This window comes from Sciurus carolinensis, chromosome 17, assembly GCF_902686445.1.
Source record: "Sciurus carolinensis chromosome 17, mSciCar1.2, whole genome shotgun sequence".
Classification (NCBI taxonomy): domain Eukaryota; kingdom Metazoa; phylum Chordata; class Mammalia; order Rodentia; family Sciuridae; genus Sciurus; species Sciurus carolinensis.
Window position 1 is genome coordinate 4102000 of NC_062229.1, and position 16668 is coordinate 4118667.

The window sequence follows — 16668 nt, forward strand, 5'->3', positions numbered from 1 at the left end:
ATGTGTTGGAGGCTTGGTCTCTAGTGTGGTGGAAACGTATCAATCAGCTGAGTTTTTTTTTTTTTCCTTAATCAGAATAAAAATCATGAATTGGCAAAATGCAGCTCCCTGAGTGACAGCAGCCCTGAGCCTTGAACGCCAGTGGCCCTCAGCCCTCTGGAACTCTCCCAGAGTGGACGCTACGAGTCCTGTAGCTCTCCACGCATCCCCGCCACACTGCGGCAGCAGCCTTGGCTTTACCAGCTCTCGGACGGCCAGCTCTGCCAGCTCTAGTGGAGGCAGAAGTCCCGAACAGGCCATGAAACGCATCTGAACAAGGATTCGCCTGGGGCAGCACACGGTGAGGTCCCAGGTGGGCCTGGCGTGACTGCTTGCTCTCCACCTGGGGGGGCAGTGGGGTAAGAAGTACCTCCTGCAGGACGTTGGGCCCTCTCCTCTGTCTCAGAAGGTGATTAGGTCTTGGGAGCTGCGCCCGAGGAGGGGTTAATGGAGGACTTCCGGGAACAAGTTGGTCCTCCTGAGAATCGTCGTTTTTATAGAAAGAGCGAGCCTGGCCCCTCTCGGTCTCCTGCTCCCCGTCTTGTTATCTGACCTCTTCGGCACACATTTCCAACACTGCGGTGGTCCCAGATGTCCACATCAGAGAATGGCCCCAGATCAGCATCAGGAGGCCGCACGGAGCAGACACCAGGGCTTCCCAGCTGCTGCCTGGGCGGGGAGGGAGTAAGTCACCCTCAGAGGCTGGAAATAAAAGTCTGAAAAACTAATATCAAGGAATACAGCAAAAGACACGGAAAATATTTTTTAAAGCGGGGGCTTTACAGGTGGAAAAGACCTGATGGGTCTGATCTTAAGAAAGGGGAAAAGTCTATGAATGCTTTATTTATAGTGAAACACACCACAGGAATTTATTGCACAGAGTGTTCTTCAAGGTAGATCAGAAGCGGGGCGCTGTGTGAAAGTTGGCCTGGGGGGGAGCCTTGTCACTTACGGAGTCCTTCTTCCTCCTCCAGGCAGCTGGCACCTCAAGACTAATTGGGGCACTGGTATCTCTCTCTCCCTCCGGGGAGTTGCTGTCTGAGCCAGTCGGTTCCACAGTATCCAGAATTCTCTTCGAAAGGATGTTTGCCAAGGCAATGAAGCAGTCTCAGATGGTGAGATTACACCGACAGTTCTCTGAGGGCCACACCTCTGCTTAGAGATGGCTTAGACATGCCCACGGTTCATTTGCAGCTTCCGACAAATACCAGCTCTTGGACCTCAGAGCTGTGAGCTAACTAAACCTCTTTTCTTTATAAAGTCTCCAGTCTCAGCTAGTTTATTGTAGCAACACAAAATGGCAACACATGGGTCTCTCCACAGCTCAGCTTGACCATTCTTTCAACATGGTGCTGGATTTTCCTTCTGCAAGTAGTGAGCAAGGAGTAAACCACATGTCTCTTTTGACCTAGGCTCAGTGGCCACACAATGTCACATCCTCCTTTTTCTGTTTATTAGAAATGAGTCAGCTCGAGTGAAGAATTGGTTCAAATGCTTGAACATTTGTGGACATTGTTAAAACCATCACATGGATCTATCTGCCTCAGGTTGCACACTGTGAAAACATTTAAGCAGACTTGGAGGAGGAAGCACAGGGCCTGGCAGACTCTCCAAGCTGGCAGCATCACCCCACAAGGACTAAGGGAGGAGAGAGTGGGGTTGGTAATGGCAGGGGACGGGAGGCGGGAGGAGCAGCTGCCTCTGTGGCTTCTGCTGAGCTGATGATTATCTGGGGCATTTCTCTGATGTGGACATCTGGGACCTTCCCCCTTGCTCAGCCTCTGACTATCAGAAGCATCTTGAAAATACCCAGGGTTGGGGGGCAGAGGAGACGTCAGGGAGATGTTGGTGGAAGCACGCAGGGGATGTCAGACAGGAGGGATAAGCTCCAGGGTCTGTAGTCAACAAGGCGGCTGCACTTGGTAGCAATGCATGGTGCACTTGAAGACTGCTCAGCAGGAAGCTCCAGAGGATCCTCACCTCGCAACGTAGCGTGCGAGTGAGTCGATGGACACGTTGCTCAGCTCAACTTAGCTACTCTAAAACATACGCATTTAAAAACATCATGTTGTTCACCATGAATATACACAATTTTTATTTGGCAATTAAAAAAGAAATATTAACAAAGAGATCTCTCATCTTAGTTACAGGAAGGGAAAAGTCCAGCTGGACCTGGGCTGAGGACCCATGGGGCCAGAGCAGGAGATCTCCCCAGAGGAGAGCAACAGTGTGGGTGGGGTGATCTAACTCATGGCTGCGTTCCTGCTGGGAGCTGCCTGTGCCAAGGTGCAGGTCGAGATGCCCCAGCTGCTATGGTAATGCCCGCCAGAGGCGTCTACATGGGAAGGCATGTGGCCCTGTCAGTCAAGGTCTTGAGTTCAGCACCTGCTCCCAGGGCTGGTGAGTTCTGAGCAAAATAAGACGGTCTAATGTCTCGCCAGTCCTGTATCCTTCAGCTTGCCTGCTTTGCTGAGACTTCCCCACAGTTAGCTGCTCCATGACGAACCCTGTGTGATAGACTTGCTGAGCTAGATCTGAGGCGTCAAGCCTCACCAGGGCTTGGCTACCCACCTGGCCCCAGCTTTTTCTCCCTACTGTGTCTGTTTGTCTTTTCTTTACCTCCCATTGCTCCGCATCTGGGGTCTCTTTAACGAACATCCTCGGCTCCGAGACGGGAGGGTTGTGGCAGAGAAAGATTCCTGGAGCTGTGGCCGTGGAATGGATCCCCTTCTCTGCCGGCAGTTTCCCTTGCGCCTCGTGGGCTTCTGCGCATGCGCGTTTCTCCCGCACCATCTTTTCTGCTGAGCTTGACGGACTTTTGCTTGTTCCCCAGGCTTCAGCTTGGGCATCAGCTCCCCTGGGGGGTGGTGCCCTCGATCCCAGCCTGGGTCAGACTGAACTCCCCAGCTCTGGTTCCGCACCATCCAACGTGGAGACCAAACCTGCCCGTCCCAAGCCCTGGGTGTCAGCAGTGTGACCACGCCCGCCCCCAGACCAGCGCCACACTGGTTTATTGAGCATGTACTATGCAGCAGCCCACCAGGCCACCAGTCCAGCACGTCACAGTGTGTCCTGCACTCGGATCCTCTGGGGCAAGGCTGACCTTTATCCCTACTCTCCCGAGAAGGCGCCGAGGCTCTGAGAGGGGAGTCGCCTCGCGAAGTCACCCTGGGAATACCTTGCAGAGCCCGTGATTTGATTCCAGTCTGACTCCAGCTCTCAGTGTGGCCGGGTGGGGAGCATTCCCGTGTGCCCAGCCCTGCCCAGTTGCGTCATCAGATCAGCTCCTCTGAGGTTCACGCCACGGTCCTCATGCCTCTTCTATAGCTTGCAGTAGATGCCGAGCACGCCCAGGACCCTTGACAGGTCAGTTCCCTCTCACAGGACATCTCACCGTCACCGCATGTTGTTACTAAGGGGATTGTGGCACCGGGGCCAGGTGTCTGAAGCTGCTACCTGCCGGGAGCGAACCTGGTGCCCAACAGCGGGCAGGGTGCAGCCCAGGGCCCCTGGCTTCCCTCTCCCTCTTTCTCGCTCTTTTCCTTGCAGTGCATTTTTGTGGCTATTTCGCTGCTGTGACTGAATGATCTGAGTAGCGCAATTATAGAGGAGGACAGGTTTACTTGAGGGCTGCTGGTTTCGGAGGTCTTAGGCCAGCTCCATTCCTCGGGGCTCCAGGTGAGGCAGGACATCATGGTGGAAGAGTGTGGCAGGAGGGAAGCAGCTCACGTCATCAGGAAGCAGAAAGTCCACTCTCCAGATGCAAAATGTAATACCCCATAGCCTCGCCCCAACTCCGGTCTCCTCCAGCCACACCCGCCACTTCAATAATCCCATCAGGGATCGATCCACTGATCGGGTTAAGACTCTTACATACAACCCAGCCATGTCTCCTCTGAACCTTCCTGCATTGTCTCACATGTGAGCTTCTGGGGGGGACACCTCACATCCAAACCGTAACACAGTGCCAGAGGTCAAACCCGTGGATCTCGCATGCCAGGCGAGTGCTCCACCACCAAGCTGCCCCCAGACACCTCCCTCCGTTGGGATGAGTGAGGGGACTGCAGGCTGTGCTGCCCCCCAAGCCCCACTGGCCCTGCTGCAGCATGTCTGATAACAGGCCACTCTTTTCTCTCCCCTCCTTGTCTCACTCCTTGCTCTCCAGCTGGTGTTTTTTGGGGGGTCTCCTCTCTGCTAAGCTACTTTCACTAGAACCCCTTTCTCAAGGCCTGCATCTGGGGGTCCCTGACAATATACAACTAGCCCTGTATTTATAAGATGGTGCGTGTGTTGGGCTTGGAGTGGGAGTTGTAGGGGGGCTGTTGCTAAGTTGTGACCAGAGACTGGGGAGCGGATGGAAGAAGAAATGACCAGAGCTCTGGACCCTGGAGTCTAGGGGTCTTGGGTTCAAATCTTGGGTCTGGGTGGCCTTGGAAAAGTCGCATCTCCTCTGCAACCTCAGTTCCCTTGTGTGGGGCGAGGAGAGTCCCAACTTTACCAGGCTGGCAAGATGTTAAAATTAAACTCTGTTACAATGTGCCCAGAACAGGGCCTGTGAGCGATGATTCTGGTGACTGCTTCATGGGGAAGGGAAGCCGAGGTTTGGGCTTGCTTCGTAGGGGGCAGGAGGTGGAAGCTTCTGTATTGGCTGCAACTAAGGGAGGTGGTGAGGGATGGGAGAGAGATTGGTGGGAAAAAAGAGAAAGAGAAAGGGAAGGAGAGGAAGTGGGGGAAGGAGAGGAAGTTGGGGAGGGAGAGAGACAGAGGAAAAGGAGGAGGAGGAGGGCGGGGGGAAGCGCACCGTAGCTCAGTTAAAGGGAAAGATTAGGGACTTGCCACACTGTCGTCTTTGCTCGCAGCAACTCAGCAAAACATCTGTGATGTGTGGGGCTGGCAGCCTTGAGCAACCCTGGCCCCGCCCTTTCCCTTTCCCACCAAGAAGAGTTTAAAGAAAAGGTTCCCCTCCTTGAAGGACAGAACCGTAGCACCATGTGGAGCTTCGGGGTGCTCCTCTTCTGGGGTGAGTGTGAGGCTCATGGGGGAGAGGTGGTGGAGGTGAGGGCTGGGAAAGGGTGGCAGGGCAATGGGAGGGCCACGGTCAGCCTGGCCAGGTCATGGCGATTCTAGGATGGATACTGCAAACACCTTCACTGGGACCTTTGACAAAAATGCCCAGACCAGGGAGTTCTGACCTCAGGGTTGCTTGTGTGATGTGAGTTTCCTGAGCAGCTACTACACAACCAGGTGCTGTTGAAGGCACCAAGCACACAGCAGCAGGCTGTGCTCCCAGACCTGAAGCACTGCTGGGCATGGACAGAGAGTCACCAACTGTGACAGCAATGGTTCCCAGTTCTCTAAACATAGGACACAGCCTTTACCAAACCCCCACATTATTGGGCCAGTCAGCCCCACGTTACAAAGTGGGAAACTGAGGCAAAGGAGCAGGATAGCCCGCCCAAGATCAGTGACTTGCCAGGGTGCGGGGACAGGCAATCTGGTGGTAGATTTGCTCCAAAGAATAAGTCAGTGAAAGTAGTGGAGTTGTCATGGGACGGGGACCAGGATCGTGCTGCGGAGGAAGTCAGGAAGGCATGTTCCAGGGCCGACACTTGTGCCGAGGTTTGGTAAAGTCCCACTGGACTCTTGCTTCTGTCTTCAGGTGTTGGTCTGTCTTGCTCTTGCTCATCTTCTGTGTAGCTGGTTCTCTTTGTATGTCTTGCAAGATTTTTTTTCAAATTGAAGAATGGGGGACATTTTCAAAACAGCAGTGTGGGTGTCCTCTGCTGGTGCCCAGTGGTCCTGTTCTCCTATTTTACAGAGGAGGAAACTGAGGCAGGGAGAGATTAAATAACTTTCCCAAACCCACGCAGTTGGCCGTTGGTGAAGCCAAAATTTAAAACCCAAGTACTTCACCTCCTGAGTTTGCAGGTGTAAACACTATGCTCTGTTGCCTCCAAGATAATTAATGATCATGAGAATTTCCATTAGAACAATGGATGGCAATGTTGGGAGTTTGGATCTGTGGGGCTTGTCAGTTGGAAAGCTTCTTCAGAAGGAGCAAGTGGCTTGAGAAACCCAAATGTGGGAATGCAGAGCTGTCATCTGGAGAGTCAGTACTGGTATCTGTCATTAGCACCCCTTATTTCTGAAGTTCATTTGTACAGACTTGAGTAATGATATTTTGATGTTGATGATAGCGGTGATGGTAATGATGGTGAAGCTGATGATGGCAATGATGATGATGGTGGTAGTGATGATGATGAAAATGTCAATGGTGATGGAGATGGTGGGTTGGTGATGGAGATGGTGGTGTTAGTGATGGAGATGGTGGTGTTGGTGATAGAGATGGTGGGGTTGGTGATGGAGATGGTGGGTTGGTGATGGAGATGGTGGTGTTGGTGATGGAGATGGTGGTGGTGATGGAGATGGTGGTGTTGGTGATGGAGATGGTGGTGGTGATGGAGATGGTGGTGTTGGTGATGGAGATGGTGGTGGTGATGGAGATGGTGGGGTTGGTGATGGAGATGGTGGTGGTGATGGAGATGGTGGGGTTGGTGATGGAGATGGTGGTGGTGATGGAGGTGTTGGTTGTGGTGGTGATGAGATGGTGGTGGTGGTGATGGAGATGGTGGTGGTGGTGATGGAGATGGTGGTGTTGGTGATAGAGATGGTGGGGTTGGTGATGGAGATGGTGGTGGTGATGGAGATGGTGGTGTTGGTGATGGAGATGGTGGTGGTGATGGAGATGGTGGTGTTGGTGATGGAGATTGTGGTGGTGATGGAGATGGTGGGGTTGGTGATGGAGATGGTGGTAGTGATGGAGGTGTTGGTTGTGGTGGTGATGAGATGGTGGTGGTGGTGATGGAGATGGTGGTGGTGGTGATAGAGATGGTGGTGTTGGTGATGGAGATGGTGGTGCTAGTGGTAGAGATGGTGGTGCTGGTGATGGAGATGGTGTGTTGGTGATGAGATGGTGGTGGTGGTAATGGAGATGGTGGTGTTGGTGATGGAGATGGTGGTGTTGGTGATGGAGATGGTGGTGTTGGTGATGAGATGGTGGTGGTGGTAATGGAGATGGTGGTGGTGGTGATGGAGATGGTGGTGCTGGTGGTAGAGATGGTGGTTCTGGTAATGGAGATGGTGGTGGTAGTAATGGAGATGGTGGTGTTGGTGATGGAGATGGTGGTGCTGGTGGTAGAGATGGTGGTGGTGGTGATGGAGATGGTGGTGATGGTGATGGAGATGGTGGTGGTGATGAGGGAGGGGGTCTAACTGCTGCAGGGCTGCACTGCCTTCTGAATGCCTTTTAAAGTTAATCACACTATCCTTCCAGGTAAATTTAACACCACAGAGACTACATGTGTATCTGTGTCTGTGTGTCTATATGCACATCAGTATGTGTCTTAAACATGAAAGAGTAAGGTTTTCTAAATCTGTTTTTTAGGAATGACTTTAATTCCCCATGAAGGGATATCCCCCCTAACCCAGTTTTGGTACTGGGGATTGAGCAAAGGAGCCACATCCCCAGTTCTTCTAACTTTTTATTTTGAGACAGGGTCTTGCTAAGTTGCCTAGGGCCTCACTGAGTTGCTGCTGAGGTTGGCCTCACACTTGTGATCTAAGTCTCCAAGATGATGGGCATCACCACCACTCCTGGCTTATATCACCCCTTTTTGGAGTGGATGTTTATTGTAGGTTTCTAAAAATCTGCTGAAACCATTTTTTTCAGTAAATAGAAACAAAAATTGCATCTCCCTCAGTTCCCTGGAGATTGATGTTCTGAATTGATTTTTAGACCTTTCATGGAGTCCCTTTTCTTAGGGGTCTACTACTTAGGAACACCTCCTTTGGAGGTGTCATGATTCCAAGCTTTTTCATGTTTCTTCTGTCCCTTGGTTGATATCTATGCACCCTATGAAACATCTCTTCTCATTTTGTGGACTAAAGTCAGTCTACAGGACTCTTCCCTTTAGATGGGCTCTAGGGTGTCAGTCAGGTGCAGTTCTTTGACTTTGGGTCAGGGTAGGTGAAGTGGTGTAGTGCCAATAGGGTCTTCGGCTGTGGTCAGTGTCAGTGGTGTCCGAGAGCCTTAGCGGCCTAGGTGGTGGGTGTTTGGAGACAGTGGTGTAGCTTTGCTGGGGATGAGGCCCCAAGGTGGCTGCTTCTCAGATCCAGTGTGCAAGCAAGAAAAATTTTCTGAACTTGAAGACAGGTCTTTTGAAATAACTCTGTCAGACCAAAAAAATAAAAAATGCCATGGGGCTTAAGGGACATCATAAAGTGAGCAGGCATTTGGATTTGGGGAACTCCAGAAGGAAAAGTGATGGGAAAAGTCACAGGAAATTTATTTAATGAAATAATAGCTGAAAAGTCCCAGTTCTTGGAAAATGTATGGACATCCAGGTTTAGCAGGCTCAAAAGTCCCCAGATAGATTCAGCCTACAAAGGTCTTTTCCAAAGTGTGCCATGCTCAAATTGTCAAATGTCAAAGCCAAAGAGAATTCTAAAAGCAGTACGGGGAAAGCATTAAGTCTTTTAAAAGGAAATCTCTGTTAGACTATCAGCAGATTTCCCAGCAGAAATCCTGCAGGTTCAGGGAGAATGGGGGGTGGGGTGGATATATTCAAAGCATTGAAAGGAAAAAGCTATCAGCTCAGAGCATCTAATTCAGCAAAGCTGTCCTTCAGAAATGCAGGAGAAATAAATTGCCCTCAACAAGCAAAGGCTGAGGGGATTTGTCACCACCAGACCCACCTTAATGCTTAAGGCAGTGCTGTGACCAGGAGCGAAAGGACAGCAGGTATTCTCACCAGGACGCATAACTGTACAAGGTTCCCTGGTAGAGGCAAATCCATAGGCCAATCCAGAATCCTCCAATGACAAAATGCTGGCCTGTTATATTATTTTGTATATTTCAAAACAACAAAAGAGAGGATTTGAAATGTTCTGATGAAGGCCCTGATCAGGACGCAGTGTGCAGATGCATCGGGACGCCACCCTGCGTCCCACAGATAAATGCAGTGATCGCGTGTCAGTGAAAACAAAATAGAACTGAAAAACCCAAACAAGAAAAAAGCACACCAAGTCAGAAGTGGTCGAGGATGACGTGAAGCGTGTCCTCGTCCCTCAAGTGGGGTTCCCATCCTGTTTTGCCAAACCTGTTTCTGTGAGGCCGATCCAGGAGCAATTTTGCAGGTTTTGGGGTTCATGGTTTTTTTCCCCTCTCCACAGGGTGTTGTGTTATGTGCAACTGGGAGATGGCCAAGCCGCAGCTAAAAACAGGGGGTAAGTTGGCTGGAGAGAATCCATATGCCGGATGTGATCGGAGGCCTTTTCCTGGGGAGGAGGTCTCTTTGTCCCCAGAGGCTGAGCCTCATCTGGACACTTTCTGGGAGTGAGTCAGGGGCATTTGAAGGGCTGATATGCGGATCTCCAGATTCCTGCTCCAGGCTCTTTCATGCCGTGAAACTGCTGTGTGACCTCAGGAAAGTCATATTACCTCTCAGTGTCTCAAGCACAGATGATAGTGTGTCCCGTCCCACGGGATGTTGTGAAGCTGCTCTTCCTGTGGCAGTACTTCTGTGACCTCGGAACCCAGGTTCTCTCTAGACCACGGCTTCACAAAAGCTCTCAGCCCTCCAATCCTGGCTCTTGAAATATTAGTAGGGACCTTATGACGTCTTTTTCTTTTCACAATTCTTTGCTTTCTCGGCTATCACCTATCAGGGACTGTGAGCTGGTAATTAAGTTTGCATTACTGTTTCGCTCTCCGTGTTAGTCCACCTCCACTAGGAAGAATACCTGAGATAATCAACTGATAAAGGGGAAAGGCTTCTTTCGGCTAAGAGCTCTCACTCTCACATGATTGGTTGGCCCTTGCTCTGGACAGGTGTGGCACCTCATGGAGGGAGTCCAGAAATTGCTCACCACAAGGTTGGAGGTAAAGGAGAAAAAGAAAAAGAGGAAAAGACTGGGGTCCCACAGTCCCCTTCAAGGGCACAGCCCAATGACCTGAAGACCTCTCACCAGGCTCCACCTCTTAAAGGTTCCTGCCTCCCTCCTCCTCTCCCTCCTCCTCCTCTCTCCCTCCTCCCACCCCTCCCCTCTTCCTCCGTCCTCCCTCTCCCCCTGCTTCCTCTCTGCCCTCCCCTCTGCTCCAGTCACATGGGCTCCTCCTGGCTGTGCCTCCAGCCCTCCGGGCCAACCCTGCCCTGGACCTCTGCAGAGGTCATTTCCTGGGCTTGGAAAGCTCTTGCCCAACGCCTCCATGGCGCCCTCTCATTTTCTTTCAGTTTCTGTCCATTTGGTACCTTGTCAGTGGCCACCCCATTTTTAATGCTGCCCGGCCTCCATCTGTGAGGTGGGTTTGCTGTGTCTTGTTTTGCTGCAGAGTCCGCAGCATCTAGACTAGTGCCCGTCACGTGAGAAGATGTGAACGAGGGCTCCCCAGGGAGATGGGAGGCTCTGGCACGCGTGGATGCGCGTGCGCTACGTGTCGTGCTGTGTGCTGTGTTGTATCTGTTGTGCATGTTATGTGTTTTGTGTGTTGTGTTGTATGTGTATGTTGTGTGATACGTGTACGTGTTATGTGTTGTGTGTGGTATGGTGTGTGCATGTGTTGTGTGTGCATGTGGGGTCTGTGTGTGACTCATAAGGAGATGAGTCATAGGATCAGGGAGGCTGGCCGGTCCCCAAGTGGTCAGAGTGGGTGGGCAGGCTGGTGACCATGGAGAGCGTATGGTCAATCTAGCTGGAGACCCAAGGCCCAGGAGGGTCAGGGTGAGCTCAGGTCTACTGCAGGCCCAAGGCCCAGGAGGGTCAGGGTGAACTTGGTTCTAGTGGAGGCCCGAGGCCCAGGAGGGCTAGGGTAAGTTCAGGTCTACTGGAGGCCCGAGGCCCAGGAGGGCCAGGGTGAACTCGGTTCTAGTGGAGGCCCGAGGCCCAGGAGGGCCAGGGTGAGCTCTGGTCTGGTGGAGTCCTGAGACCCCGGAGGGCCAGGGCAAGCTTGGTCTAGTGGCGTCCCGAGGCCCGAGAGAGCTGACTCTTTGATTCCAGAGTGAGGGCAGGAAAAGGGCCTAAGTCCCAGCCTGAAAATGGCTGCACAGGAAAAGCCCTGTGTCCTCAGGGAAAGCCCGTTTTAGAGTCTCTGTGACCTTGGGCTGAGGGGCCAGGCCTGTGCTTTCCCGTCTGCAGCACAGGCCAATGTTGGCCTCATCCAAAGGCACCCGTGCAGCCGGCTCATGGGGGCAACGTGGACCAAGCGTCTGGGCACCCGTGGCCTGGCCATGCTGACACATGAAGCCGTCGCTGGGCTCACAGGAGTCTGAGTGGCCTGTTCGTTGCTCAGCGTGCACCGCTGCATGGAGTGGGGACCAGGTGTTCGGTTCCTGGGGCTGCAGCTCCGTGTGCCCGCAGAGCCGTGAGGACCAGTGGCCAGGCTTTGCACCCTCACTTGAGGCCTGGCACCTGTGAAGGCATCTCAGCGGCTCTGGGAAGAGGGACCTCACTGTCCCTTCCAAGGAGGAGGGAGTGGCTGGGAACACCTCAGCAACCCTGCCTGCTTAACCTAAGCTCTGAGCAGAAACTGGATCCCTGGGTACTGTTGGTCTTCCCCAGGCCTTTCAAATGCTGGGCACAGAGTGGACGCTGGACAGTGGGTTTCAGATGCATGGTGGGGGAGGGATTTGTCCCCAGCAGGAGGAAGGCTCTTGGGGATCTGTGCACTGGAAACCTGGGTCCCTTTGTGTCCAGTCTCAATGTAGCAAGTGCCTTAAAGTAGTTGTGTGTGTGTGTGTGTGTGTGTGTGGACCTGTGTTGGGCTGGGAGATCTTTCGATTGATTCACTTCAAAGCATTTGCTGTGTGGCTCCTGTGTGCCCAGCTGAGGTGCAGGGTTTTGGGCCAGGTCGACCTTCCTGAGCCCTCTGTGCCTTCATGTGGCTTGTGTTTAATGCAAGAGAGAGAAAAATGAGTTAAACAACCTCTTTAGGGTCTTTAAGGCATGTTGTGGATGTGGGAATAAGACCAACCTAAACAGGGCAGGGATCTGAAAACCTATATTTTTTACGAGAAAAATCCCTATGCTCTTTTTCATCTGGCAGGAACAGAGAACAAATGCCTTGCAGTAAAGTAAGGTGCAGAAAAAAGTTGGGCGATTTAAACAACATTCTGATTTGCACCTTTGTTCCTTTGCCCTCTGGAACTTGCATTGGAACCAAGAGCTCCTGTTCTTCTTTCTCAGGATAAATTTCAGACTTATCCAAACTCATTTTTCTAATCAAAGTTATTTATGCTTTAATTTTTTAAAAAGGAGTGAGCTGTTTCTTGTATGATTTTTTTTTTAAGGGGTCCCCTGAGGTGGTTGGGAAGCTTTCCTGAGGGAGTGACTTTGTCTCTGTGTCTCCTTGCTGTCCTCACCTCCTCCCACTTTCCCCGACTTTCTGCTCCTCTTCCCACTGGCCTTTGGGTTATTCTACAAAAATCACAGGAGTGGTCTGCCCCAGGACCTTGGCTCTCGCATGGGTGGGTGCATTGGAGCCGCCCAGGCAAGGAGGTGGGGCAGACGGGACCTCCTGGCAGCCGGAGGCGGGGCAGAGGTCCGAGCTGGCCAGAGTTGGGGGACTGAGTGAAGATGAGCAAGGCCGTGGGGTCGGGCTGCGGATGAGCTGGGCAGGTGGGCAGGGGCCCAGTGACACAGGACCAGGCTGTCCTTCTGGTTTCCGGAGGATCTGGATTGGGAGAGATGGAGCCAGAGGAAGAGGGAAGCTCAGGTTCCAGCGAGCACCAGTGGGAACTTGCCGGAAGTCTGCGGCGAGAAGCGTGGCTGCAGATGAAAGAGGAAGCTGGAAAGGAGAAGAGAGATAGCATCTGAGGCGCCTTCTGGGAGCGGAGTAAACAGGGCAGGGCGTGGGCTGGGCTCTCCAGGCCTGTGTGATAATCCAGGAGGGCGGGGTCACGGCCGAAAGGCCCTGTGCCTCAGCCTGAGGGCTCCTGGCGGAGTTGCCCAGCCGCGGAGGCGGGCGCCCGTGGGCGCGTCAGCCCGCTCCGTCCAGGGACCAGCCTCCTTAGCACCACCGTCGTCACCCCCAGGATGCCCAGTTTCTCACTGCACCACCTGGGGTGTACCCACCAGCATCGTTCACCTGGACAAGGACAGTCACCTCCTCCCTGATCACTTTGCTTCTGTGCCTCTGGTTCATCTTCCAATCAGTGGTCAGAAGCATCATGTTAAAACTAAGTCAGGCTGTGATCCTCCTCCACTCAAAACCCTCCCATGGCCCTACTGACAGTCACAGACTGACAGTGTTCCAGTGGGTCACGGGGGAGCTGACCCTGTCTCCTTGCTGTCCTCACCTCCTCCCACTCTCCCCAACTTTCTGCTCCTCTTCCCACTGGCCTTTGGGTTCTTCTACAAAATCACAGGAGTGGTCTGCCCCAGGACCTTGGCACTCGTGGTTCCTTAGACCTCAAATAGCTTTGTAGTACCTTCAGGGTTTCCATGATTCTATGGAGCAGGCCGTGGCACCATTCAGGCTGCATCAGAACCCCAGCTTAGTTTAGGAGATGTTTGCCAGCACATCTGCCTTCATAGTCCTTCTGTAGCCATTAGTTATAGCTGTGTAACAAATCGCCCTTTAGTTGGTGACCACCAGGGATGACCCTTCATTTGGTTCTTGACCTACTCTGGTCTGGCAATTTAGGTTGAGCTGTTCTGGCTGGTTTCCACCTCAGTGTGTTCAGGTGTGTGTGTGGCCACCCCAGCACTACTGACCTCTTGGGCTGGACATCTTGTTGTTGTGGGGGTGACTCATGCATGGTTGGGTATTTGCCAGCATCTTTGTCTTCCACTTGCTGGATTCCAGTAGCACTCTCCCACCCTCCTGTCACCACAGGCCAACGAGGTCTCCAGCCTTTGCCCAGCATTCCCTGAGTAGGGGACAGTTGGTCCCAGTGGCGTAGCACTGGCTGAACTTAGTAGAAACTTCTCACCCTCAACAGCCAATATGGGTATGCCTGGCTAGCAGGCAACTTTCTGTCACATGATGATAAAGGGACAGTCCCCTTCCATTGTTTGGTCTTCCTGTCCTTGGACCTTGGACCTTGGAGTCCATGAAGGGCAGAGAGAGCAGAAGTCACACTACTTAACTATTGTGGCTCAGAAGTGGCATGTAAGGACCCTCTGACATTGCCTCCAAGAGGATGCCCATGCTGCTGTCCCATGGACCTCACATTGAGTAGCAAGGGCCTTGGGTCTTGAAGGTACTCGACTTAGCATTGTTGGTTGCTATCTCAGGTGCTTAGGGCACAAGCTGGGAGGCTTAAAGCAGCAACAATTTTTTCTCTTGCATTTCTGGGGCTGAGGCTGGAGCCCCAGTGTGTGGGGGCTGTTCTCTGTCATGTGGAACCTGCACTGCTCCTTTGTCTTAGCTTCTGAGGTTGCTGGCAGTCCTTGGTGCTCCTAGGCTTCTAGACATGTTTCCCCAGTCTGCCTCCATTGTCACGCGCGTTCTCCCTGAGCCTGTCTTGGAGTCTCTTCCCTCCTTAGAAGGCACCACTTAGGCTGGATTGAAGGTCTGCCCCACTCCCTGCGACTGCATCTTCATTTACATTCCAATTGCATCCAGGAAGACCCCCTTTAAGTAAGATCACATCACAGGCACCAGGGTTTAGGGCTTCGTGCACCTCTTGAAGACTCGTTGAACCCACAACGGTCACTGCCCCCTTTTGTGCTGGGGTCCCTACACTCTAATCTTTTCCAAATCCTTCCCTCCATGCTGCCCAGATGTAAATGAGTGTGCGGACACCACCACATGCCCAGCTTATGCAACCTGCACCAACACCTTGGGGAGCTACTACTGCACTTGCAAACGAGGCTTCCTGTCCAGCAATGGACAAAGTCAATTCAGGGACCCAGGAGTGCAATGCAAAGGTGAGTTCACACCCACAAACCCTCCAGGATCTGGTAGGAAAATCATTCAGAAGGTGCTGGGCAGTGGATACAAGGACTTCGCTCATCAAAGATGCAAGAGGACTTCCTCCCTTCCTTTCTCCCTCCCTCCTTCCCATTTCCCTCCCTCCCTCGTCCCCTCTTCACCCTGCTCTCTCTTGTTCTGACCTGACCACTTTGGGTGTGAGGGCTGGTTGGGCTTCCTCACAGCATGGCGGCATATTCCACCTCAGGGAACAAGGTGGAAGTGCATGGTGTTCCTAGGACCTAGCTTCACATTTTTGTGACCTGGCAGCTCTGCCACCTCATGAAAGTGTGGGAGGGAACACATTCACATCCTTCCTTGAAGGATGTCACATCACCCTGAAGGAGGAGCATGTGGGAAGGAGGTTTCATTCAGCCATCTTGGAAAATGGCATCTACTATTCAGGATTGGGCAGTTTTCAATTTTTTTTTTTTTTTTTTGGTCTATGTGTACTGGGAATTGAATCCAGGGTCACTTAAACACTGAGTCACATCCCTAGTCCTATTTTGTATTTTATTTAGAGATAGGATCTCAGTGAGTTGCTTAGTGCCTCACTTTTTGCTGAGGATAGACTTGAACTCGCAATCTTTCTACCTCAGCCTCCCCAGCTGCTGGGATTACGGGCATGTGCCATTGTGCCGGGTTGGATGGGCAAATTTGTCAGACTGGTCATTTCTCTGTCCAGATGTTGATGAATGTTCTGAGAGCCCCCCACCCTGTGGCCCTAACTCAGTCTGCAAGAACCTGCGTGGGAGGTACCAGTGCAGCTGTCTTCCCGGCTTCTCCTCTCCCACTGGAGACTGGGGCCCGGGGAAGCCAGGCACCTTCTCCTGCTCAGGTAACTCCTCTGGGCCCTTTGGCATGAGCCCAGGGTGGGCGTCTAGCACTGGGGTGAGTGTGTGCATCTCTAGACTCACAGGCGACTCTCTGGTCCCCGTGCCTGTCCCCTCTGCCTTTCATTGACGAGACATTGACGAGTGCCTCCTTGGTAGGCTCTGCCCTGAGCATTCCAACTGTGCCAACTCTGTGGGGAGCTACAGGTGCAGCTGCCAAGCTGGATTTGTGTCCAAGGGCTCCACTTGTGAAGGTATAGACGACTTGGTCTGCATCATTTGCCTACCTGATTAAGGAGGGGTGGCCTCACTGGAAGACCACACGAGGATGGTGTGATGGCCCTCATCACGGGGATGAGAGCCCTGGGGCTCAGACAGGTGGAGTGACTTTTCTGAGGGTGCACAGCCTTGAGGTGGATGAGCTGGGATCTGAACTCCTGTCGAGGGCCAACATGGATCAAGCCATGAGTGGGTCATGCTTGATGTTAGGGAGGAGCTCTTGTCACTAGAGTGACTGTTTTCCCCAAAGAAGATGCTGGGAAATCCAGAGGCATGCTGGATTGTCACAGGTGGAGGTGTGTGTTAGTGGCAGCGTCTCACAGGTAGGGGACAGAGGAGCTGCCAAGCATCCTGCCATGCACAGAGCAGTCCCACCACCAAGGGTGCCAGGGCCCAAAGAGGCCCTCCCCAGGGAGCGCTCAGACCTGAACTGTGAGCTCTCCCCAGAGGCTCTGGAGGTCAGGCCTCGGGTCCCGCTTGTCTTCCCTTTGCCTCCACGCTGCCGGTCACACAGCTCGGGGAATGCGCGTGGTGCGTGCACCTGGG

At 52.8% G+C, this 16668-nt stretch overlaps 1 protein-coding gene across 1 annotated transcript in view; it reads left to right on the forward strand.

Annotated features, from left to right (window-relative positions):
- The first annotated feature begins 4876 nt into the window (after nt 1–4876).
- Adgre1 (adhesion G protein-coupled receptor E1) overlaps nt 4877–16668 on the forward strand; it is a 58110-nt gene continuing 46318 nt past the window's right edge. The window contains exons 1-4 of the mRNA XM_047532165.1: nt 4877–5059; nt 9271–9324; nt 14821–14967; nt 15696–15848. Of these exons, the coding sequence (XP_047388121.1) occupies nt 5029–5059; nt 9271–9324; nt 14821–14967; nt 15696–15848 (385 nt within the window). The 5' untranslated portion in view covers nt 4877–5028. The remainder of the gene's footprint in view (nt 5060–9270; nt 9325–14820; nt 14968–15695; nt 15849–16668) is intronic.